Source organism: Mobula birostris, chromosome 9, assembly GCF_030028105.1.
Source record: "Mobula birostris isolate sMobBir1 chromosome 9, sMobBir1.hap1, whole genome shotgun sequence".
Lineage (NCBI taxonomy): Eukaryota > Metazoa > Chordata > Chondrichthyes > Myliobatiformes > Myliobatidae > Mobula > Mobula birostris.
In genome coordinates this window covers 109,502,634-109,528,999 of record NC_092378.1, presented here as the reverse complement: position 1 = coordinate 109,528,999, position 26,366 = coordinate 109,502,634, and the positions used below count along the sequence as shown (strand labels likewise).

Sequence of the window (26,366 nt, the reverse complement as noted above, 5' to 3'; positions counted from 1 at the left end):
TATGGTTATGATGGCCAACCTAATATCACTGAGCTCCCATAATAATAAATTCAAAAGGTCTGATGTACTTCTACAAACTGCAGAATTAGTTTCCGCTCTCTCCACTTTTGTAATTGTTATTTCTTATCAAGTTAATACACTTTTGATGCAATTCACTACAAAAGAGAAATTATTGCCATAGCAATTTTGTATATTTTATAACTTAAGGATAAGGTCAACTAATGGGACATGCAAAAATGAAATCTGTTCAATAATGTTTGAATCTTCAAATTAATGATCTGATCATCTTCATGGAATAAAATTCTAGCACTTTAGGTCCAGCAACAATATGTAAATTGTGAGAAAACAAGAGTGTTCATTTTGGAATTTGTAATTCGTAATTCTAGTGTTTTGATAAGATTAAGATCAAAACAGAATAGTGCTATCAGCATTTATTAGCTTCCAAGGTGTAAATACTTATACATAATACATGAATATACATATTTTAATTTGTACCCAATGTTACAGAAAAAATAGACATTGCAAGGCATAATCTAACAAAAAGCTTTGCATAATATACATAGCCTCTTAAATTAACAAAAATATCAAAATGTATTAGAAGATTTACACACCAGACAGATTAAGTACTACTCGTTTCAAAAGAAAAGGACATGAAGTAAATTATTCACCGGTATGCAAAACAAACAACAGCATTTAAAGAAAATTTATCCTTCATTTCTATTGTCTACCCCATGCTTTGGAGTTGTGGCTTTATATTGCTGACTTGTACAAAAAGTAATTAAATCAGTCAAGACTAATTTAAAATGGAATTTTCAAACTTTTCTGACAGAGAAGCCCTTAGAAGGTCCTCTTGCGATTACGTGATATGTTTTTAAATAGGCCTTCTTTCAAAAAGAATCCAATACTTAACAATCACACAGGGAACCTACTTGTGAAACTCATTTAAACTGTCAGATCAGCAAATTAAAATACTGCATCAGATATTAATCCTGTACCTGCAGCTTCATCATAGTTGGAAAGATCTGCTTACTCCTATATAACAGAATTATTAAATATTGGTGTAAATATGCATGAGTTATTGATGAATAACATTAAAAATCAAACAATCCATACTTAGAACTGGCTGTAATTTTGAAAAAGGGAATTGTTTCAATCTTGATCTTCATTTTACAAGTGATCCTGCATGCAACATATAATGTAAATTAAAGTGATATAAACATGTGATCTATGTGCAAATGACCTACTGATATATCCTTCCAATGATTTACTCATGAACTGACAGGGACTTAAATCTAAGTAAATTTGCTCAATATTTTGACATTGCTAACAATTGTGATGACATCAGAAACACTCAATGAATAAAAAATTTGAGATATTGGTAATATATTTATTTAGAAGTGCTTAATGCTTTCCAACTAGCAACAACTGTAGCATCTCATCAAGTAGTTTGTTTTAACCCAAAAGGTGGTTACAGTGGATGCATTAAGCCACAGCATATTAGGTAGGATAAAGTCAACCACATGCATAATCCTCCTTGTGCACTCTGAAAAATTAATGCATTCTTCTATTACATTTGTATTCCAGTAACCTATTTTTAAAGCAGAAAAACATTTAATACTTCTTGTAAGTTCATGATGCATAATAGAGACAATAAATAAAAGTGCAAATTTACATATGCAGCAAAGTCTTAGCAAAGGCAATACTTGCAAGCTGCATGTGTAGATATTTTACTACATTTATATTCTGAACATGTCAAAGATTTCTGCACTGTACAGTATTTCCAAACACTACTATAAAGAACATTCATGAAGATCCTGATAGTCATCCTTAACAGACAATATTCCTCAAATCTGGAAAAAAAAGATTCTTTGGATCCACAAAATCTAAGCTACACATTTAGACTGAAAGCTTACAGGTGATGTTATTTTTTTAAAAAAATATCCTCTATTCAAGTTCCATTAAAATGATTTTGATTGACGCAAGTGCACTATAATCACAATAACACACCTTTCATGGCTCAGAACCTTTTCATTTTAAACTAAACTAGAACAGCAACAATAAAATACTTTCAAAACCATAGTACAGCTCTTTAAAAACATTTAATCTCTTCAAAATAAATAATGTTTTTCTTAAGTTGGCCTTCATTTTAAGCTTGGTATCTTTCCCAGCAACTACCAACTGTTTAGAAATTCAGACTTGATAGGTCTGTATCAGGAAAGATTTGGAAAAAAAAAACACTGATTGCAAGTATTTAAATGACATGAATGCACATCATATTACAAAACACTTCCATGCATGTGCTCCCATTAAGCAGCAACCTGTGTCAGATGACAAAACATTTTTCCCTGGGGTTTAAAGTGTGCATTTTAACGTGTATTTTCTATAGAGCACATTATATTAAACTGTACATGTTGAATATAAACATCACAAAAATATTGCAGCAGTGGGCAATATTTTGGGACAAAAGGCTGACTGTTGAAAGATACCCTAAGTTAGATAGTCACTTTTAATTCTCAAACACTATTTAGCACAATAATCCACATCAATATTCAACTTGCTCAAAATTTTAAACTGAATATCATAAAAAGGTGCTAGCCATAGGGTTTCCTTTACTGGGAATTTCATAAGTTGAAGTGCAATGAAATATTGTTTTCTGATTTAAATTTGGACAAAAACCTTTCTACTGATACTATATTAATACATTAATAAATCTTCATCTTAATCATATACTCTGCAGATAAGGCATTCACAGTTTGTTGGACAGCACAAGACAATGCTGCATCATGTGTGTAAATAGAAACAAAAAGTTAATGTTAAGTTTATCTTTTTAAGGTTTGAACAGAGCCAGAATTGGCGTTAACACACACGCTTGTATGTATATATATAAGCTTTACAGTTTGGACAAGTATGCATCACATCCTTCAGGTCATCTATCAAACATGGGATTAAGCAGCAGCCCAAATCACACCTGAATCAAAAGAAAAAGAAAGATATGAAAGCTTTCTGCAACCATATATCAAATGACAATGATTTTCTAATACACATTATATAGTGGTATCAAATAAACAGGTGTCATCAATTATGCTCATACCCTTATTAGAATTTACACTTAAATGCCTCAGCCAAAGAAATCCATTCTTATAAAATTATAGAATTTTATTTAGTTATTCTCTAGGCAAAGTCACAAGTACAAATCAGAACACACTTATTGAAGGTGCTTTGGACTCATTTCTCCTTACTTCATCCCTGCCAAAAAAACAGTAATTTTACTGAACCAAGGCAATCTTTCAAATTACAAAGGACGCTTCTGTGAAACTTGCTGTAGATTATGACATAGTCAGGTTATGATATGTACCATGTTATCGTGAAATCATCACTGCCAACTAATGCAACTAAATGAGGATCTATAGGTGTGTTAAACAGTAAAACCAAAATTTTAAGACATTGCAAAATAATCTTCCTATAAGCTCCAGAATTGCACATATTTTTTCAAATACCTAAATACTACATGGTAAAACCAAAGATCCAGTTTAAACAGTAGGTCACATTCTGGCATGCATTTCTATCATAGCATTTTGGTAAGATTCTGAAAGAAACCACTCTGGAGTATAGAGAAAGGAAGGCCTGCCACAACTGGAAACACAAAATACTCTGCAGATGCTGAGGTCAAAGCAACACTCAACACGCTGGAGGAACTCAGTAGGTCGGGCAGCATCCGTGGAAACGATCAGTCAACATTTCGGGCCGGAATCCTTCGTCAGTTCTGAAGAGGGAAGGGGCAGAGGCCCTATAAAGAAGGTGGAGGGAGGGTGGGAAGGAGAAGGCTGGTAGGTTCCAGGTGAAAAACCAGTAAGGGGAAAGATCAAGGGGTGGGGGAGGGGAAGCAGGGAGGTGATAGGCATGAAAGGTGAAGAAGGAATAGGGGAAAACACAATGGGTAGTGGAAGGAGGCGGAACCATGAGGGAGGTGATAGGCAGCTGGGGGAGGGGGCAGAATGAAATAGGGATAGGGGAAGGGAGTGGGAGGGAATTACTGGAAGTTGGAGAATTCTATGTTCATACCAAGGGGCTGGAGACGACCTAGACGGTATATGAGGTGTTGCTCCTCCAACCTGAGTTTAGCCTCATCATGGCAGTAGAGGAGGCCATGTATGGACATATCTGAATGGGAGTGGGAAGCAGAGTTGAAGTGGGTGGCTACTGGGAGATCCTGTCTGTTTTGGCGGACGGAGCGGAGGTGTTCGATGAAGCGGTCTCCCAATCTGCATCGGGTTTCCTCGATGTAGAGGCCGCCGCACCGGGAGTACCGGATGCAATAGATGACCCCAACAGACTCACAAGTGAAGTGTTGCCTCACCTGAAAGGACTGTTTGGGGCCCTGAATGATGGCAAGGGAGGAGGTGTGGGGACAGGTGTAGCACTTACGCTTAAAGGGATAAGTGCCGGGTGGGTGATCCGTGGGGAGGGACGTGTGGATCAGGGAGTCGCGGAGGGACCGATCCCTGCGGAAAGCGGAGAGGGGTGGAGAGGGAAAGATGTGCTTAGTGGTGGGGTCCTGTTGAAGGTGGCGGAAGTTGCTGAGGATAATGTGCTGGATCCAGAGGCTGGTGGGGTGGTAGATGAGGACAAGGGGAACTCTGTCCCTGGTGTGGTGGCAGGAGGATGGGGTGAGGGCTGAAGTGCGGGAAATGGAGAAGATGCCGGTGAGGGCATCATTGATGACGACAGAAGGGAAACCACGATCCTTAAAGAAAGAGGACATTTGAGATGTCCTGGAACGGAAAGCCTCATCCTGGGAGCAGATGCAGCGGAGACAGAGGAACTGGGAATAGGGAATGGCATTTTTGCCTGTGGTGGGGTGGGAAGAGGTATAGTCGAGGTAGTTATGAGAGTCAGTAGGCTTGTAGAAGATGTCAGTGGACAGTCTGTCTCCAGAGATGGAGACCGAGAGATCAAGAAGGGGGAAGAAGCATCCGAGATAGACCAAGTGAACTTGAGGGCTGGGTGGAAGTTTGAAGTAAAGTCGATGAAATTGATGAGCTCAGCATGGGTGCAGGAAACAGCACCAATGTAGTCATCAATGTAGCAAAGGAAAAGTTGGGGAGCAGTACCAGAATAGGTTTGGAGCACAGACTGTTCCACATAACCAACAAATAGGCAGGCATAGCTGAGATCCATGCGAGTGTGCATATCTATTGCATCCGGTGCGGCCTCCTCTACATCGGTGAAACCCAATGCAGATTGGGGGACCGCTTCGTCGAGCACCTCCGATCTGTCCGCCACAACAGACAGGATCTCCCGGTTGCCACCTACTTCAACTCTGCTTCCCATTCCTATTCGAATATGTCCATACATGACCTCCTCTACTGCCATGCTGAGGCTAAACTCAGGTTGGAGGAGCAACACCTCATATACCGCCTAGGTAGTCTCCAGCCCCTTGGTATGAACACAGAATTCTCCAACTACCGGTAATTCCCTCCCACTCTCTTCCCCTATCCCTATTTCACTCTGCCCCCTCCCCTAGCTGCCTATCACCTCCCTCATGGTTCCACCTCCTCCTACTACCCATTGTGTTTTCCCCTATTCTTTCTTCACCTTTCCTGCCTATCACCTCCCTGCCTCCCCTCCCCCACCCCTTGATCTTTCCCCTTACTGGTTTTTCACCTGGAACCTACCAACCTTCTCCTTCCCACCTTCCCCCCACCTTCTTTATAGGGCCTCTGCCCCTTCCCTCTTCAGTCCTGACGAAGGGTTCCGGCCCGAAACGTTGACTGATCGTTTCCACGGATGCTGCCCCGACCTGCTGAGTTCCTCCGGCGTGTTGTGACTGCCACAACTGGAGAATGCTGATACTCAAAATCAGTGAAAGATTAATGTTAATCTTACAACACAGGACACCATTGTTCAGTGTTCGTTCTTTCAAAGAGAAATTGCTCCATTACTTAAACAATATTAGTTACGGGGATAAAAAACACTTTGCAAATCTGGGTGGCATAAGAAATCACAAAATTGATCCAGGAGCTCTATGACTGCCTCTAGGTGGACAGAGGAATTCCATTATATTAATTTCCTAATTGTATGCAGGATTCTCTTATTCCTACATGGACAGAGTTATATCTGCAGAATAATAACATAGCTTAGTCATGTTGGTGAGTACTTGAAGATTACTGAAGGGAAAATAATTTGTCTAACGGCAGAGTAGTCAGGAGGATATCAGAACACGAGTTAGGCAAGCCAAGATGGAAAGAAAAGAGCAAGATAAGATTAGGCAAAATAACACAAAAGAAATAAAAGTTGCAGAATAGTGTGGAAATATATTTGGAACTTTGAGATTTTTGTTCTACTTAAGTTTGTACTGTAACAAAATGGAACCTGTATAACCCCAGAGTATGTTGCTATGAGCTAAGTGTGTGGCAAAAGGCATACAATATCTTGATCGTTGTTCATTGTGTAACTAAGGGGAGATTGATATATTACTGACCTCGAGTACTACAGTGGAGGAGTTGACCTCCAGAGCAGATAATAGCCAAAGGCCAGAAAACTTGTAATATAAACAAACTTTGTACGCTATAAATCAGAAACAGCCTGTCATTTATGAGGAGTGAAGGTGTTTCTCCTTGCAAGTAATAAACATGTCTTTGAACAGATCCACTGTATTTTTTTTTGGTTCTCTGACATAAGACCTAGCGAAAGGTACAGGACAATAGTTAATATTCAAAAAGAACAATAGTGCAAACATGCAAGAAAATATGAAAATAAGTAGAGAGGTTAAAGTTCATGAAATCAGAGGTCAGAAATTTCAAATGAATAGACCGTGGTAAAAAAAAATGAGAATTCTTAACGAGACTTGAAAACCTCAAGTCAATGTCACTTACCCCATAAAACAGCAGAAGAGGCAGAATAACGTATTCAATAAGCCTAGCTCATAAGTGATCTTGGTCGTAATAGCCTGCTGACAGTGAGGGCATACAGTCTGGACTGGTGCAGCTTGAAACATCTCCCCTTGCAGCACTGTCACTGTTGTTGCTGCACCTGGGGGGACTATAACAGTTGCTGTTTGTCCACTATGAGGGGGATAGTGCCCAGGAGGGGGTGGATAATGGCCAGGGGGTATAAATGGACCTGAAGGCGGGTACTGTCCAGCAGCTGGATAGTATCCTGTTAAGAAAAAAAAAACAAGATTACCAATACATCAATAGCCTTATCTTTTAAACTTCAATTTCCTTTGTTCATGTAAATAAAATTTAAAAAATAAGTATGTTTGGTTACACAAGATGTCCTTCTTGTTGTCCACTGGGGTTACTTGCAATGACAGGAGCAGAGAGGTCACAGACACTATTAACCTTGGAGTGCTACCTACTGCAATAGCACAAAGATGGAGAAGCAGAGGTGTTGCAGGTAGTATAGCTGTGTCACAGCTCCCAGCAGACTAGGCTCAATCCTGGCCGATGGTGTTACGTGCAGAGTTTCTCTTTCTCACGGGTGTTCCAACTTGCTTTCACGTGCCAAAGATGTACTGGCTTTTAAGTTAGGTTGCCACAGTACTAATTTAGAGAGATGACAGATGACAGAATGGAGGTCTGATGAATGGAGATGACAGAACTGATGATAGAAAGAATAAGAAAATAAATGGGGGGGGGATGAGCGTTCAAATTTGGTTGCTCTGAGAGGCAGCTGAATTGACTCTGCCTGTGTCATAAGGAAATATAAAGATAGGCCGTAGTGATAATTTAAAAGAATGTTGGTAGAGCTATAGAATTGGAACCAGTTGAAGCATTTGCTGAGCTGTCTTTTCTTTTAAGAAATTATACAACATTGCTAGAAAAGTACACTTCCCTTGGCAGAGATAAATAATTAATGGTAGCCTATATGAATAGAATGGGTTCAATAGCCCCTTCTTTGATATAGTATTTCTATGAGTTAATCTGTGAAAATTCCAAGGTTGACATTTTCAAAATACTTCACTGGTCATTTTGTTACCCTGTTGATAATGTAATCAGTCTCACACTGTTCTGCATATCCTTTCCCTTATACAATGTTCTTTAAAGGGGATTAAACATTAGATTTTAAATGAAAGTGTAATTCTTACTGGAGTTCAGTTCGCTGTTTATATAAAACTAGGTGGGATAGTGAGTAAAATGTTGAGGGTTTAATAATAAGATCCAAAAAATGGGCAAGAAAATGGTAGGTGAAACAAAGTGAGAACATCCACAGTACAAATAGCAGAAAAGACTTGAAAAAAATGTTAACAGATCGGGGAATATTACTTAAAAAAAAACTTAGAGGATGCAAACAAGTCATAAAAACATCCAGGTGCAGCACAAGAGGATGAGTGTTCAGGAATGAAGATTCACTAGAATAGCTCCCAGGATGGTGGGTTTGCCATACTATATTATGTATGATAGTTCAGACTAATGAGATGATCTCATTGAAACTTACTAAATTCTTACTGGTTCAAGAGACTAGATGCAGGAAAGGCGCTTCACTTGGATGGAGTCTTGAATGAGCCAACCCAGTATCAGCATAAATAGGCAGGATATTTATAATTAAATTGAATACTCTTTTTAAGCAGAGGTTGGTGAATCTCTATGATTTACAGCACTAGACGACTATACAAAACAGAGTGATGACTCCTTTAATATCTAGAAATTTAAGTCATATGGAGGTTAGGGCAAGAAAACTGAACTGAGGTAGATCAGCTATGTGGCCACTTTATTAGGTACACCTGTACACTTGCGCACTGCTGCAAATATTTAAATATACAATCAGCATCCCAGTGCATAGAAGCATGGTCAAGAGGTTCAGTTGTTGTTCAGAGTGGGGCAGAAATGTGATCCACGTGATGTAGACCATGGAATGATTGTTGGTGCCAGACAGGGTGGTCTGAGCATCTTAGAAACTGATTTCCTGGGATTTTCAGAGAATGGTGAAAAAAAAAACAAAAAAAACACTTAGTGAGCAACATTACTGTGGGTGAAAACACCTTGTTAATGAGGGAGGTCAGAGGAGAATGGCCAAACTGGTCCAATCTGACAGGAAGGTGACAGTAACTCAAATAACCACATGTTACAATAGAGATGTGCTGCCCTAAGCACCAGTGGCCTAACAGGCAGCAAGTACAACGGTGGTGGGCAGAAGAGCATCTCTGAACACACAGCACATCGAACCTTGAATGGATGGGCTACAGCAGCAGAAGACCACGAACATACAATCAGTGGCTACTTTATTAGGTACAGGGGTTAATGATTAAAAAAGGGGTCTCAATAGATTGCATGCTGGATGCTTCCTCTTGACAGAATTGATACATAACAGAAATTCTTTAAAAAGTAAGGGATCGTATATTTAAGACAAACAAGGAAAAGAAGAAAAACAAGCTCAACCCTTAAAGAGCAAGGGACTTCCAAGTCTTCAAATAATTTTGAGGGTATTAGTAGATAGATTTTTGATTAGGTTGCTGAAGAATACTGGGGTTGAAGAACGGAGAATTGAAGCTGCAATCAGATCAGTTGCCACCTGGCAGAGCAAGCCCAAGGTGTGAACTGGCCTGCCCCTAATTCTTATGCTGGTGTGAATGATGGAGTAGGCTCGAAGGACCACATGGATTATTCCTGATTCCACTTACTATTTTTTTTAAAAACAACAGATAACACACGAGTTCAGGTTCTCTAGCTGCAACTGCCACCAGATATGGCCTAGTTCCAGAATTATAGGTTTTTGTGTTTTTTATAACTGAACAAAGTTTAAAGTATGAAAAAACAATGAGCACTGCCTGCAACTTGGCAACATGATAGATAACCAATTCACCATAAGGTTAGGTGCATACATCTGGAGCAGAAAATTCTCAATAGTAATTTCACTGCACTTTTTAACCCCATTATTCTCAAGATACCGCACTAATTGTATCTTGAGAAAATACAAGTGGAAATTTACTCAATAGGTTTCAGTGATGGTGTGTTTCAATTTAGCAGACTGACGGGGAAAGGAAACTTTAAAACTGAGGATACGTATAATAATGGAGTGTTTAGAAGAGAGAAACAGCTTCCTGAAAATTAAAACTATGTAGTTAAGAGTTGGGAATGCATTGTCTGATGGTGTGGTTAAATAACATGGAGGAAAAATAAAATCAAATGTGGAAAAGAGGTCACAATTGAGACCAACTAGATTGCTCAATCAAAGAAATGGCCTCAAGTGAAAATTACCCATCTTGCTGAAATAATCAATATTTTGATTGTAGAATTAGAATTACTTACTGATGTAGACTAAGAAATATTTGCTGTTTTGGAAAAGTACAAAGACATAAAATTGTTAAGTTATAAAAATAATATGCAAAAAAGTGGTGCTCATGGACCATTCAGATAGCTGCTGGCGGGGTGGGAGGGGAAGAAGCTTTCTCTAAATCTTTCAGTATGAGTCTTCAGGCTCTTGTACCTCCTCCCTGTTGATAGTAATGGAAATAGGGTATGTTCTGGATTATGAAATCAAATTTAGATTTTAATTGCACTCATCTGAAATGAGGACTCCACAACTGTTATCCCAATTGTCTGGATAGAATTCCAACCCAAACACACTACTTTCAAGAAAGTGCAAATGACACCATTAAAAGTTACTCACTTCAATGAAGCCCCCAGGATCTGATACTTTTGCTCCATTTCAAAAGGGATGCCAAGAACTCCAGATAATTGTACAATAGATTTCATATTATCCATCCAGGGTATTAGAAAATAGGCATATACATTTTAAAAGTAACTGGAGTTACTTATTAATTTATAAAATTCTGTTCATCAGCAAATATCACTTCAAAAGGAACCTTCATTTCATGCAAATTTCTTACAGAAGTATTGCAGAGCATCACAGAAAAAAAGCTGGAGGAACTCAGGTCAGGCAATATCTACAGAGGGGAACAAACATTTGATGCTTCAGGCCAAAACTCTTCATCAGAAATGGAAAGGAAGGGGTAAGGAGCCAGAATAAAAAAAGTGGGTTTGGAGGGCCAAAAGTTGGCAAGTGATAGGTGAAGCCAGATGAGCATGAAGGTGGGGCAATGTGAGAAATTAGGAGGTGAAATGTGGAAAAGCTAAAGGGCTGAAGCAAGAACCTGGTAGGAAAGGAGAGGGGACCATGGAAGAAAAGAAAAGAGGAGGGACTCAGAGGAAGGTGCTGGGCAGGTGAGAAGGGGGATGGGGGGAGGAGTGAACAGAGAGCAAAATTACCGAAAGTTAGAGAAATCAATGTTCATGCCATCAGGTTGGAGGTTACCCAGACAAAATATTAGGTGTTGCTCCTTTAACCTGACAGTGGCCTCATGGCAGCAATAGAGGTGGCCATGGACCACCTGCTGTGGCAGACAAATGCTGTACCTGCCCCTTCACCACCTCCCTCACCACCATTCAGGGCCCCAAAAAGTCCTTCCAAGCGAGGCAACACTTCCCCTACAAGTCTATCGGGGTTATGTACTGTACCCAGTGCTCCAGATGCAGCCTCCTCTAAACCAGCAAGACAAAAATAGATTGGAAGACTACTTCATCAAGAATTTTTGTCTGCCACAACAGGCAGGATTTCCCAGTGACCATCCATTTTAACTCTGCTTCCCGTTCCAACATGTCAGACCCTCGGCTTCTCTACTGCCACGATTTCTCCAACTTCCAGTAATTTCTCTCCTCTTCATCCTTTTTTCCCCCAATCCTATTCTGGCTCCCTTCTTACCTTTTCCCTTCTCACCGACCCATCACCTCTCTCTGACATCTCTCCTCCTCCCCTTTCTCCAATGTTGAGTCTCATCTCCTATCAGAGAGGAGGACTGCAAATGTCACTCCACAAGAAAGGAAACTATAGGCCAGTTAGTCTGACCTTGGTGGTTGGAGAGATGTTGGAGTCGATTCTGAAAGACGAGGTCTTAAGAGTACTTGGAGGAACATGATAAAGTAGGCCCTAACCAGCATGGTTTCCACCAAGGAAAACCTTGCCTGACAAATCTGTTGGAATTCTTTGAAGAAATAACACGCAGGATGGATAAAGGAGATTCAGTTGATGTTTTGCACTTGGATTTTCAGAAGGCCTTGACAAGGAGGCTGCTTAACAAGCTACAAACTCATGGTATTACAAGAAAGATGCTAGCATGGACAAAGCAGTGGGTGATTAGCAGGAGGCAAAGAATAGGAATAAAGGGAGCCTTTTCTGTTTGGCTGCTGGAGACTAATGGTGTTTCACAGGAGTCTGTGTTTGGACCAATTCTTTTTACTTTATATGTCAACAATTTGGATGATGGAATTGATGCAAAGTTTGCAGCCGATATGAAGATAGGTGGAGGAGTAGGTAGTTTTGATGAAGTAGAGAATCTACAAAAGGACTTAGACAGATTAGGGGAATGGGCAAAGAAGTGGCAGGTAGAGTACAATGTCAGGAAGTGTTTAGTCATGTACCTTTGGTAGAAGAAATGAAAGGATTGACTATTTTCTAAATGGAGAGAAAATACAAAAAAATAAAATTAGGTGCTTAGGGACTTGAGACTCCTTGTGCATGATTCCCTAAAGGTTGATCTGCAGGTTGGGTCTGTGGTGAGGAAGCCAAGTGCAATGTTAGCATTCATCTCAAAGGGACTAGATTATAAAAGCAAGTATGTAATGTTGAGACTTTATAAAGCACTGGCGAGGCCTCACTTGGAGTATTGTGGGTAGTTTCGGGCCCCTTATCTTAGAAAAAAAATGTGCTGACACTGGGGAGGGTTCAAAGGAGGTTCACAAAAATGATTCCAGGCTTGTCATATGAAGAGCATTAGATGGCTCTGGGCCAATATTTACTAGAATTCAGAAGAATAAGGGTGACCTCATTAAAACCTATCAAATAGTGAAAGGCCATGATAGAGTGGACGTGGAGAGGTTGCTTCCTATGCTGGGAGAGATTAAGACCAGTGGGCACAGCATCAGAATAGAAGGGGATCCTTTTAGAACGAAGATGAAGAGGAATTTCTTTAGCCAGAGAGGGGCGAATCTATGGAATTTGTTGCGTCAGGCAGCTGTGGAGGCCAAGTCTTTATGTATATTTAAGGCAGGCGTTAATAGATTCTTGATTGGTCAGGGCATGAAGGGATACAGGGAGAAGACAGGAGATTGAGGCAGAGAGGAAAATTGGATCAGCCATGATGAAATGGCAGCGCAGGCTTGATGGGCCAAATGGCCCTATTCTGCTCCTGTATCTTATGGTCTTATGAAGTTCCTCCTTCAGCACTTTACCTTTCCCACCAATTACCTCCCACCTTCTCACTTTAACCCTCCCACTCCTTCCCCTTCCCCCACAACCTTATTCTGGCTTCATCCCTCTTTCTTTCCAGTCCTGATGAAAGGTCTCAGCCTAAAATGTCGATTGTTTATTCCCCTCCATGTTGACTGAGCTGCTGAGTCCCTTCTGCATTTGATGTGTGTTCTCTGGATTTCCAGCACCTACAGAAGCCCTTGTGTTTACAATTGCAGAGCGCATTCATCTCACTTTACCTCACCACGTATCTCATTAGATTGGAAATTACCAACAACACACTCAATTCTCTCAAATTCCAGAATCACATCAATGATAGTTACCATGTGGTTGCATTGGCACGGCACCTTCTGCAGGTGTGTGAAGGGGCACAAATCCCGGTTGAGGCATTGGCTCATAAGGAGGTGGTCCACCATCAGGTGGCATAGAATACCCTTGAGGTTGAATGGTGGTAGCAGTAGTAGCAGCAGGTGACATATACCCTGAAGGGGGAGGGGAAAATTCTGTATTATGAATTTAAAAATAATTTAAACAAGAAAGCAAATAATTATCGAACAGAAGTTCTTTATTTAACATCCAACTATCTTACATTATTCAATTAAGGCTGCTTACTTTTGAAATCATCAATAAATCACTGCCTGGATCATTTTAGATCCAATCTTACCTATATCTTTGTGTGGCTCCAGTTTGCCATGCCTGAAATTTAGAAGAATGCAGGAGAGGTGCGATCTCATTGAAACTTACCGAATGCTGAAAAGGACTACATAGAGCAGATGTGGAGAGGACATTTCCTATGGTGGAGGTATCCAGAACTAGAGGGCATAACCTAAAAATTAAGAGGCAATCTTTTGGAACAGAGGTAATGTGGATTTTTTTTTTAGCTAGAGAGTAGCAAATCTGTGGAATGCTCTGCCAGACTGCAGTGGAGGCCAAGTCTGTGAGCATATTTAAGGTGAAAGTTGATAGTTTCCTGATCGGTGAGGGCATCAAAGAATATGACGAGAAGACAGGTGTATGGGTTTGAGTGGGTTCCAGGATCAGCCATGATGGAATAGCAGAGCAGATTCAATGGGCTGAATGGCATAATTCTGCTCCTATGTCTTATGCTCTTTGAGGAACTGACTTCAAAGACCTCAACATACTCTTAAGTGAAACAGCCCCTGGTGTAAGTAAAGTTCTTACACCACGTAAAATTCACGTTATTGTGAATGATGTAGGCTTTCAAACTCAAGATCTGACTTCATTTAACTAGTTATTATTTCTGCATTTCCACCCAGAACAAAGTGTTTAGAAAAAAATTAACAAGCCAGTTTACTTATTTATTTCATCCAAAACCTTAACTTGCATGCTTTTATTTTCCAAGAAAAAATGTTTTTATAATTAAGCTTTTTAAAGTATTATAGTATGATTCTTGATAGTTGCTTGGAATATGGTTCACTTGAGTCAGCTGTCTAGCAAACAACTCTATTTTCCCACTACTTCTTCTGATCAATAGAGCGTTATGGTAAAAACAAGTAAATACAAAGTGTGGATTATGAGCAAAAAAGAATAAAGATTAGTGGTTATTTAAATATAAAATTGCAAAATACAGGCTCAAAAAGTTCATTTTAAGTGTCATTCTAACCTAACCACTTTAATTATCAATAAAGTTAGAACTAAAGTTAAAGTTAAAATGAACTATTCTATTCATTTTCATAGTCTAGCACTGAAATAGAACTGATAAAAATATCCATCTCACTTCAAAAAGTTTTGAAATTTCTTTTCGTAAAGTCTGAACTATTCCAAGATATTTAATTTTTTTGACATACGAGTGGAAGTATATAATATGAAAAACTCTTGCTTGGTCAGGGAATGAAGGGATATGGGGAGAAGGCAGGAGATTGGGGTTGAGAAGACAAATGGACCAGCAATGATGAAATGGCGGAGCAGACTCGATGGGCCAAATGGCCTAATACTGCTCCCATGTCTTACGGCCTTTGCTAGAACTTGGTCTTTACCTGTTGATGGTGGTTGTCCTGATTTCTCTTCCAGCAATGGAGCAGAAGGTCCCCCAGGATATGGAGGTGGTGGTTCTTCTGACATTGTGTCCTGTGTTTGATTTATAAACAAAAGTCACAATTCTGAAATTATTCAAACTTCATACAGCAGTTCACACAAAGAAACATAATGGAAAAGGCAGTGTTTTCAAATTATTTTGAAAAAGGAAATGAGACCAGCCCAGTTGGCCATTTTCATTAAGTACATATTCTACACCTTTTTAAAACTCCATATGTTTACCTCCGCATCTTATGAAAAATTATCAAATTTGTACAATAATATCTGCTCTCAATTCTAACCAGGCAGTGCATTCCAGAAGTTGATGTATGCAAAACAATTCAGATTTCCTTTGCGTGATATGAAACTGCTATCATGCACAGGAAGTCAATGTTATCCATCAGTGAAAACAAATACAAAGTTTCACTCTAACTCTTCTGTCAAAATCATGAGCACTCAGACTCCCTGCTTCTCCTCAAAACATGCTTGACGGCTTTCCAGATGTACAGCATCTGTGAATCCACCATGCCCGGGCCAACTCTACATTACACCACGACATTAATTCATAAAGTGTGACATTTAATTTTTATAATGACAACATTCAGCAAAGCTTCTAATTATAAAGCATCAATCTCGTGTACTTCTGGGCATGCAGAGCTCGTTGACTTCATTAACTTTGCCTCCAACTTTCACCCTGCCCTCAAGTTTACCTGGTCCATTTCCGGCACCTCCCTCCCCTTTCTAGATCTTTCTGTCTCTGTCTCTGGAGACAGCTTATCCACTGATGTCTACTATAAGCCTACTGACTCTCACAGCTATCTGAACTATTCCTCTTCTCACCCTGTCTCTTGCAAAAACGCCATCCCCTTCTCGCAATTCCTCGGTCTCCGCCGCATCTGCTCTCAGGATGAGGCTTTTCATTCTAGGACGAGGGAGATGTCTTCCTTTTTTAAAGAAAGGGGCTTCCCTTCCTCCACTATCAACTCTGCTCTTAAACGCATCTCCTCCATTTCACGTACATCTGCTCTCACTCCATCCTCCTGCCACTCCACTAGGAATAGGGCTCCCCTAGTCCTCACCTACCACCCCACCAGCCTCCGGGTCCAACATATTATTCTCCGTAACTTCCGCCACCTCCAACGGGATCCCACCACTAAGCACATCTTTCCATCCCCCCCTCTCTCTGCATTCCGCAGGGATCGCTCCCTACGCGACTCCCTTGTCCATTCGTGCCCCCCCATCCCTCCCCACTGATCTCCCTCCTGGCACTTATCCGTGTAAGCGGAACAAGTGCTACACATGCCCTTACACTTCCTCCCTTACCGCCATTCAGGGTCCCAAACAGTCCTTCCAGGTGAAGCACCACTTCACCTGTGAGTCGGCTGGGGTGATATACTGCATCCGGTGCTCCCGATGTGGCCCTTTATATATTGGCGAGACCCGACGCAGACTGGGAGACTGCTTTGCTGAACGCCTACGTTCTGTCCGCCAGAGAAAGCAGGATCTCCCAGTGGCCACACATTTTAATTCCACATCTCATTCCCATTTTGACATGTCTATCCACAGCCTCCTCTACTGTAAAGATGAAGCCACACTCAGGTTGGAGGAACAACACCTTATATTCCGTCTGAGTAGCCTCCAACCTGATGGCATGAACATCGACCTCTAACTTCCGCTAATGCCCCACCTCCCCCTCGTACCCCATCTGTTACTTATTTTTATACACACATTCTTCTCTCACTCTCCTTTTTCTCCCTCTGTCCCTCTGAATATACCCCTTGCCCATCCTCTGGGTCCCCCCCCCTTGTCTTTCTTCCTGGACCTCCTGTCCCATGATCCTCTCGTATCCCTTTTGCCTATCACCTGTCCAGCTCTTGGCTCTATCCCTCCCCCTCCTGTCTTCTCCTATCATTTTGGATCTCCCCCTCCCCGTCCAACTTTCAAATCCCTTACTCACTCTTTCTTCAGTTAGTCCTGACGAAGGGTCTTGGCCTGAAACATCGACTGCACCTCTTCCTAGAGATGCTGCCTGGCCTGCTGCATTCACCAGCAACTTTTATGTGTGTTGCTTGAATTTCCAGCATCTGCAGAATTCCTGTTGTTCGTGTACTTCTTGCAAGTCTACCAATTTCCCCTAACATTTTCAAAAAGCGTGCACGTGAACAAGCAAGTTTCTATTTCTGCCTTTTAGAGTCAATAAATTTACATGGCTGGTCTCATTTCCTTTTTCAAAATAAACTTGTTGACATGGTTTCAAGTGTAATCTGACCCAGCCCAAAGTAAATCAAGGCTGAATTAACCATACTAATCAGTTACTATCATTAAAACATTACATCAAGTTTTGAAAGATATTGCAAGCTACATAGAAATGCAGTCTGAAATTTGCACAGCACTACTGATTTTTCCCTCAGAGGCAACATTCCAAGTGCAATTAGCTGAAGACTGTACAGCAGTGCAGTAAGAAACAATTACACTGAAGACCAATTTTGTACTAATTTATCCTGGGTCAATATTAAGAAAACAAAAGGCTCAGAAAATTGTACCAGAGTACCTTCCAACTGCAGTGGAGTAAAAGGAGGTGCAGGTGCAGAAAATTAGAATAAATATTTATCTTTTCTGAAAAAGCAGAAGCAAGCCACTTCCATTTGAACAGTTCATGGACTGATACATATATTTAAAATGTATTTACTGAGATTTAGCAGAGTTAATTTAATGCTCACCTACTCAAAGGACAACTTACAATGACCAATTAGCCTATGTCTTCTGACCCTCAGAGGAAACCGGAGGAAACCCACAAGGTCATGGGGAGAATGTACAAACTCCTTACAGGCAGCGCCGGGAAATGAACCCGGGCTGCCTGTACCGTAAACCGTTTTGCTAACCACTATGCTACCTTCCCACCTCCAAAGAGCTGAAAGGAGAAGTTCCTTTACTCAAGACTCTAGTTTACTTGGAATTTGCTCTCCATTTCCATCACCCTTTGTAATCAAAGCTCTACAAGAGAGAAGTTAGACAGATATTTGTGGGGTAAACAATTTGAAAGACAATGGAAAAAAAGTGTGGGAATAAAATGGGCGCAATGGGATTTCTCCACTTGAAGCCATCATAGCAACTGACCTTGCTGTAACAATTATTTGATTTTCATTTGTACCACATATAATCAGATTCCAAGTGATGCACTATGCTAACAAGTACATCATAAGACAATTTCCATCACCTATAATGAGCAAAAAGTTTCAGCGCCAACTGCCTGCCTTTTGATCAGTGCCAGAGGAGGAATCTGTGAGCGGTCTATTGCTCTGTGGCTCGCTGTGGCAGGCGGGTAGGCCTTGCCTCGTGTGGTGTCCATCTCTTTCGATGACTGTTGGCAATAGCATAGGATGGTATGTGGCTCTGCACTTATGGATTGGACTATTTCGTTTATGGACTGTGGACTTTCTCAGACCTATGGTTTTTATATACTGCATCTTTTGTTAAATCACCCGTTTGATTTTCCATTTGTTGTGTGAGAGGAGGGTGTTTGAGGGTCAATGTTCTATTGGTATTTTGTGCAGGGGAGGGGTTGTTTTTGGGGGGGGGGTTCAATGTTCCTGTTCTGTGGGGGCTGAGGGAGGTTTTGGAGGGGTGATGATCGGGATGCAATTCTTTTTTGCACAGGGGGGTGGGTTTGCCGTTTCTCTCTCAATTACTTTCATGTTATTTCTTTGTTTCGTGGCTATCTGGAGAATACAAATTTCAGAGTTGTACATGCTTTGATAATAAATGAACCTTCAAACATCTTTGAATGCCTTTCACTGATAAAAGTTTGAAACATTGACATCCTTTTGCCATGGGAAAATTTCTGTATCACCTTAAGCAATTGTCTTCACTAATAAACAAGTGGTTGTGGTGGTCTGAAAGTGATGGAAAGAAAACATCAAAGTCAATTATTAGTTTTCATCTGTGAGTAGCTGTGGAAAAATTACATACAAATAAACTGTCAACTGCCTACTAGTCATTTATGTGGCAAAGCAAAATTTTCCTGCGTGTGTAATGACATTTTTAATAAATTAGCTTTGCAGGAATCTTTGTTAAGTTATGCTATTGAATAAAATAAAAATGATTTTCCTCCTCAAAGGGAACTAACATATTTATGGACATCCTGAAATTCAATTACTCCCTCAATAAAACACTGCAAAATTAATCTTCATATCGAACCCATTTTATAACCAATTTATATTTCTTTTACATGTTTGCTTTACTTAGCAGACTTTCAGCAACTAACCATGCAGAGACAGTATACAGCTTTACCTTCAATCTTATTTTGGCTTGACTCAAATTACCAGAAATAGGTGGAGCTTCATACCATACACGATGTCTTGGCAAAATTCCACTACTCAACTAAAAGTTTTAAATTCATTTATGAGTCATGGGATTTGCTGAGAACACTACATTTAGTGTCCCTACCTAACTGCCCCGTTACAAGTGATGAGTCAACTTAAGTTTTTGCATATCTTGCTACAAAGTGCCACATTGCCTCTTAGATGGCATTCCAGAATTTTGACCCAGTGAGAGGCCCGACTAATGGTAACATTATTTCATCCTATTACAGATATTTCATTCACTCCATCCATTGCCCCTCCATACCATCATCATTCCCCTCCCCCTTCACTTCTCTGCTATTTGAACTGATTTTCACAAACACGAGAAAACCTGCACAAACTCGGTGGGGGGGGGGGAAGAGAGGAAAAAAAGAAAAGAAAAAAAAATCGCTTAAGACCAACTTTGCCTTTCTCAGCTTCGATGAACAGTCTTCAACCTGAAACATTATCTGTTTCTCTTTCCAGATACTGCAAACTTGCAGAGCATTTTCCAGAATCTTCTTTGTTCTAATTCAGTCTTCCAGTTATTAGTTATTTGATGCTTTTCTTTCAAATGTCAATTTAGATACAAATGCACTTTTTTTGCCAGCAATCAGCAGGTGGAAAGTTAAGGAAACAGAACTCTGTAACCAGCAGCAACCATTCTTATTTTGATATTATGATAGAGGAAAAGTCATTGAAGTGTAACGGAAGATGTTTGTGCTTTCAACGCTGCCACAAGGAGCTTCTGCAGCAATATCTTAAAAATTCAGATAATTGCTTGAATTCATAGGACATGTGTTATATTCCAAACATGAAGCGTAAATAAACCTAATCACCACAACCATCACTGCACATAATGAAGGTACCAAAGAGCTCTCAATGATAAAAAAAAATCTGGTAATGTAATAAATTTCAGCTCAAGTTTAAAGCAAGCCTTAGGTCATTTGCCAAATCCCAGAATTTGACCACAAATGTTGTGCTACCATCAGTGCAGTATCAGACAATGCTGCATTTTTCCATTGTTTGGGATATTAATCTTTTAACACATTCCATAGTGCCACTTAAATACTGGGGATACCCTGAAGTTTATTGTTTTCCCCTTCCTGTTCCAAAATTATTAATATAATGGAAATAACCTGGTTCAGATAATCCAAACAACAGGAATTCTGCAGATGCTGGAAATTCAAGCAGCACACATCAAAGTTGCTGGTGAACTCAGCAGGCCAGGCAGCATCTCTAGGAAGAGGTACAGTCGACGATTCAGGCCGAGACTCTTCGTCTAACTGAAGGAAGAGTTAGTAAGAGATTTGAAAGTGGGAGGGGGAGGGGGAGATCCAAAATGATAGGAGAAGACAGGAGGGGGAGGGATGGAGCCAAGAGCTGGACAGGTGATTGGCAAAAGGGATATGAGAGGATCATGGGACAGGAGGTTCGGGGAGAAAGACGGGGGGGGGGGGGAACCAGAGGATGGGCAAGGGGTATAGTCAGAAGGACAGAGGGAGAAAAAGGAGAGTGAGAGAAAGAATGTGTGTATAAAAATAAATAACGGACGGGGTACGAGGGGGAGGTGGGGCATTAGCGGAAGTTAGAGAAGTCAATGTTCATGCCATCAGGTTGGAGGCTACCCAGGCGGAGTATAAGGTGTTGTTCCTCCAACCTGAGTATGGCTTCATCTTTACAGTAGAGGAGGCCGTGGATAGACATGTCAGAATGGGAATGGGATGTGGAATTAAAATGTGTTTTATTATTATTTATAAATGAATACCAGCATCCTGAGATATTCATTTTGGTGGTGATGAGCAGCTTTCTTCAACTACACAAGGGAATATAGCTACAGACATTTATATTTCTACATTAATAATTAGACTACTGGAGTAATTTAGTGGCTACGAAGAACTCAATAAAGTCTTCATGACATAAGCAATGGGAGCAATGTTTTTCTTAGGTGGAAGTTCATATTTTGAGGGACACTGCCAAAGAAGCTTTAGCAAGATGCCACAGTTCTGTAGAACATAAATAGTTGATCAGCTCTCCAATTAAAAGAAAATTTTGCCCTGGACAGTGTCACCATTTTCCCAACAGAATTCCCTAAATTAGACTACATGCCATAAAAGAGATACAAAGACAAAGTAGTAGGTTTTTTAAGTCATCTTGAAAGATTCTGGAACATCAGCTCTCAAGTGTTGTCCATTTTATCTGCTAAGTAAGTTTTCCACTGTTATTCTGGTAGTGATGTACATTTCACGCCTGGCCAACGTCAGACAAGCACTGAAAGAGCTAAGCACCAAGTTTAGCAATCATGCACCTTGAGGCCTTCCTGATCATTGGAGGAAATCTCAACCATGCAAGCTTGATCAATACCACCAACATAACCCCTGTGGAATTAGCGAAACCAACACACTTGACCACTGTTACACCCATGCCTGCCCACGTCCACACTTTGGCTAGTCTTACCACCTGGCTGTATTTGCACTCCTAGCGTACAGGACCACAGCAGCAGTCATGAGGATCATGAAGGTATGGTCAAGGGAGGTGGAGGAGTGTGCACGAGACTGCTTCGAATTGGAAGCCTGCACAATATTCAGGAACTCATCTTTGAATCTGAATGAATATATCACAGCTGTCACCAAATTCACAAAGACCTGCGTGGATGAGTGTAAGCCTTTGAAAACATTCCGGACATAGCCAAACCAGAAGCCATGGATGAATCAGGAGATGCACAGTCCGCTGAAGGCTAGGCCTGTGGCATTCAAGACCAGTGATGCAGAACTCTACAAGTAGTAGAGGTACGACCTACAGTAGGCTATTGCAAGAGTGATAAAGCAATTCCAATTGACAAAACTGGATGTACATCAGCTCTGGCAGGATTTGCAGACCATTATTTCCTACAAAGCAAAACTTATCATGAATGGCTGTAATGTTTTACTCCCAGATAAGATCAATATCTTTTTTGCATGTTCTGAAAGTGGTTAATAAAATAACACCTGTGCAAATCCCTGCAGTGTTTGGTAACCCTATGATCTCAGTCTTAACAGCCAACATCAGAGCATCTTTCAAGAGAGTGGACCCTCACAAGGCATCAGGCCCTGACAGTGTATGCGGTAGCGCACTGAAAATCTAAGCTGGCAGGACTGTTCAAGGACATCTCCAATCTCTCATTGCTGCAGCCAGAAGTGCCCACCTCTTCAAAAGCGTGACAGTCATACCAGTGCCCAAGAGCAGAGTGAGCTTCCCCAACAACTAGCACCCAGTTCCACTCACATCTCCTGTGATGAAGTGCTTTCAGAGGTTGATCATGGCTAGAATTAACTCCTGACCACTGCAATTTGGCTACCGCCACAATAGGTCTGGCTCTCCAGTCGGCCTTGGACCACCTGGACAACAACAATACCTATGACAGGCTGCTGTTTATTGATTACTGTTCATCGTTCAACACCATCACGTCATCAGAACTAATCACCAAGCTCCAAAACCTGGGCCTCCCTCTGCACTAGATCCTTGACCTCATCAGGACTGGAGTTAAGTGTTGCGGAGCAGTAATAACATCTCCTCCTCACTGACATTAAATACAGGCACACCTCAAGGATGAGTGCTAAGCCTGCTGTTCTATCTCTCTATACTCACAACTATGCGTCTACGCACAGCTCAAACACCTTCTATAAATCTGCTGATGACAACTGTATTTGGCAGAATCTCAGATGGTGAAGAGGAGGCGGACAGGAGTGAGATACATTGGCTGGCTGACTGTGTCACAATCTTGCACTCAATGTCAGTAAAATCAAGGAATTGATTGTGAACTACAGGAAGAGGAACTTGAGGGAATACACACTGTTCCTCATCGAGGGATCAGCGCTGGAAAGGGTGAGCAGCTCTAGATTCTTGGGTGCCAACATCTTTGAAGATCTATCCTAGGCCCAACATATTGACATAATTATGGAGAAGGCATGTTAGTGGCTACATTTCATTAGCAGTTTGATGAGATTTAGGACGTCACCAATGACTCCAGCAAACTTCTACAGATGATCAGTAAACAGCATTCCAACTGGCTGCATCGCCATCAGTAATGGAGGGGCCACTGTACATGCTTGGAAAAAGCTGCAGAGGATTGCAGACTTGAGACAGCTTCATTGTGGGCACCAGCATCGAGAACATCTTCAAAAGGCAATGCCTCAAAGAAGTGGCATTCATCATTAAGGACCCCCGATCACCCAGGATATGTGCTCTTCTTACTACTACCATTAGAAAGGAAGTACGGAGTCTGAAGAAACACTCAGATTTGTGAATGGACAATCAAACAACCCATCAACACTACCTCACTATGTTTGCTCTCTTTTTGCACTATTTGATTTAACTTATACATATAACCTTAATGTAATTTATTGTATTTTTATGTATTGTACTGCACTGCTGCCATAAAACAATGACCTCTTATCTTCCCCCCCCCCCACCCAGTCCTGATGAAGGGTCTCAGCACAATTGGTCGACTCTTTACTCTCTTCCATAGATGCTGCCTGGCCTGCTGAGCTCCTCCAACATTTCCAGCATCTGTAGATCTTCTTGTGTTTGTGAAAAAAGTGACATTAAATCTGATTCCAATTTTGATCCTGACTGTGTCTGGGAGACATTTGAAGTCGAATCTTTGAAACTATGTTTGATTTTGAGAAATATGGGGTTCATTTGCTCATTACTATCATTTGAGTTAATTGATAGATTTCCTCCACAATCTAATTGTAAATTTTTGGTACTTTTTTTTTTCTTGCTGGTGGTTTGATGTTTATCTTTAGAAGCTTTTTGGATGATGCATGGCTCCGGTGTTGAACACCTAATGGGGTTTTTTTCCCCCCCCCTCACTTTTTCTTGCTTAGTAGGGTTTTTTCCCCTCTTTTTTTTGGTCACTACAATTTTTTCAATCTTTAAAATAATGTTTTCTTTCTTGAGACACTGTAAGTGTTGCTTACTTCGATGTACTCTTGTTAATTTTGGATAATAATAATAAAAAGATTTGAAAAGAAAACCAGGTTATGTCTTCTAAACGTTAATGCCAGGTCTTACAAAGCTTCAATATAGGCAGAAAGTTGATAGGTGCTCATGAAGTAGTGCAATTTGGACACTGGTTGCAGTTTTCAATGAGCAAGATGAAGAATAGTGCAGAAGGGGACAACAAGACACTGGATTTGGAGGGTGCAGATCCACGAAGTCTAAGAACATAAAAGCAAAACTTAGACGTGCTAAAAACGATCTCCTCACGCATTATTTAAGAAATAATGTATTACAATTTTACATCAAGTTAAATTGAAATTTTTAATATTAAAACTTCAAAAATTAATTATAGAATTATATTCAAGTACAGTAGAATCCAATATTGCAAATCATTTCACATCTGCAAAGATTTTAATGCTCTCAGGGAAAAATGAGAAATGAAAATATAATGTGCATTAAGACAATACATCTCCAGTTAACAATAAATGCAACTCAGTTTATAAAATGAAAAAAGTAAATATTTGAAAAACCGACATGACAAATTGAGACAAAAGGCAACATAACAGGCACAAATATAAAAGTACTGTCTCAGCACCTTTATATTCATGTGCTGTAGCACTTCTTTTATTCACAGTTATTTTGTAAATAACACTATTCTTTGCATTTCTGGTCAGATGCTAAATGCATTTCATTGGCTTTGTATCTGTACTCGGCACAATGACAATAAAGTTGAACCTAATCTAATCTAATAATAACATTGATTTTAATCAAAGTTTCGAAAGTATTCAAAATACACAACAACTTTTAACCACAACATCCACAGAGGATCTATTTCACCTGACAATTGTAACTCCACGTTTAAGTATTATATCTGAAGACAGGAGAACATATGAGAGAGTATTGCATTAAATGGGGAGACACTCAAATTATCTACATACAACACCAAAATGAAAAACACACTTTTCAAACACCATATAAATGTGTTACAGCTGATAAATACCAAATGAACACTCCAGGCTAACCAAACATACATTAATATAGTATAATATATAACGACTGAAATATTAATATTCAAATTCCATTATCTCAGAGGCTGGCTTCTACATTTCATTTGTACATACAATAATAAACTTGCACTAAGCAAAATTATTTTGATAAGTCTCTTTTAATATTAACGTAACAAATCCATTTTGTTATCACTGAATGATGTTGCATTATCGAGAATTTTTAGCGAAGCTGCTCTAACAAAGTATTGCAGATAAATTTTGTTGCTGATAGCCAAAATATAAATTTTACAAGACTACCTTGTGGCACAGTTAAGACTAGGAATTATGTTCTAGTCATCCGAGAACAGAATCAGTTACAGTAGTTATAACAATCTTAGAATTTACGGCCTTGACATTTGACAGGTTTGATCGTTGCGCAGGCGCGAATCGCGGGGTCGCTGGGAGATGTAGTTCAATGGTTACAATCACAGATAGAGAGTTACGGGATTGCGCGACATACAGACTACAACCCCGACAAGGCCCTGCCCCCGAAAACAAATCAGGCTGAAAAAGGCTGCGAGCGTCCCCCAGCAGCAATGATCGGTCATAGAAAAACTGATTTTCTTACATTCAGTGAAAAAGCCAACTTTCGCCCCTTTTAAACTATTTCACGCTGTTTCTGCTTAAGCTTACATACCACTCTAGCGTCCAACACGGCAATATCAAGCAGCCGTACTACGGAGCTCCAGGCGCCGTCTCCACTCGAAATCCTCTG

At 40.4% G+C, this 26,366-nt stretch overlaps 1 protein-coding gene across 3 annotated transcripts; it reads right to left on the bottom strand.

Moving 5' to 3' along the window:
• Positions 1 to 422: 422 nt before the first annotated feature.
• On the bottom strand, positions 423 to 26,366 carry cdip1 (cell death-inducing p53 target 1). Of its 3 annotated transcripts, none has more exons than XM_072268588.1 (5): positions 26,289 to 26,366; positions 15,246 to 15,336; positions 13,572 to 13,730; positions 6,876 to 7,158; positions 423 to 2,968 (listed from the first exon to the last, which is right to left on the bottom strand). In XM_072268588.1, the coding sequence occupies exons 2-5, from the start codon at positions 15,328 to 15,330 to the stop codon at positions 2,857 to 2,859; spliced, it is 639 nt and encodes a 212-aa protein (XP_072124689.1). In that variant the 5' UTR covers positions 15,331 to 15,336; positions 26,289 to 26,366; the 3' UTR covers positions 423 to 2,856. The 3 variants fall into 3 exon arrangements, with proteins under 3 accessions (XP_072124689.1, XP_072124691.1, XP_072124692.1); XM_072268590.1 differs by lacking the exon at positions 26,289 to 26,366 and adding an exon at positions 19,133 to 19,151; XM_072268591.1 differs by lacking the exons at positions 15,246 to 15,336; positions 26,289 to 26,366 and adding an exon at positions 13,993 to 14,057.

Excerpts from the sequence above, each read along its gene's own strand:
- cdip1 (XM_072268588.1), bottom strand. The coding sequence starts at position 15,330 with ATGTCAGAAGAACCACCACCTCCATATCCTGGGGGACCTTCTGCTCCA. Across the intron at positions 13,731-15,245 it reads AGGACAACCACCATCAACAG|GGTATATGTCACCTGCTGCT; the intron begins GTAAAGACCAAG and ends CTCCCCCTTCAG. Across the intron at positions 7,159-13,571 it reads CGTGCCAATGCAACCACATG|GATACTATCCAGCTGCTGGA; the intron begins GTAACTATCATT and ends TTTTCTTAACAG.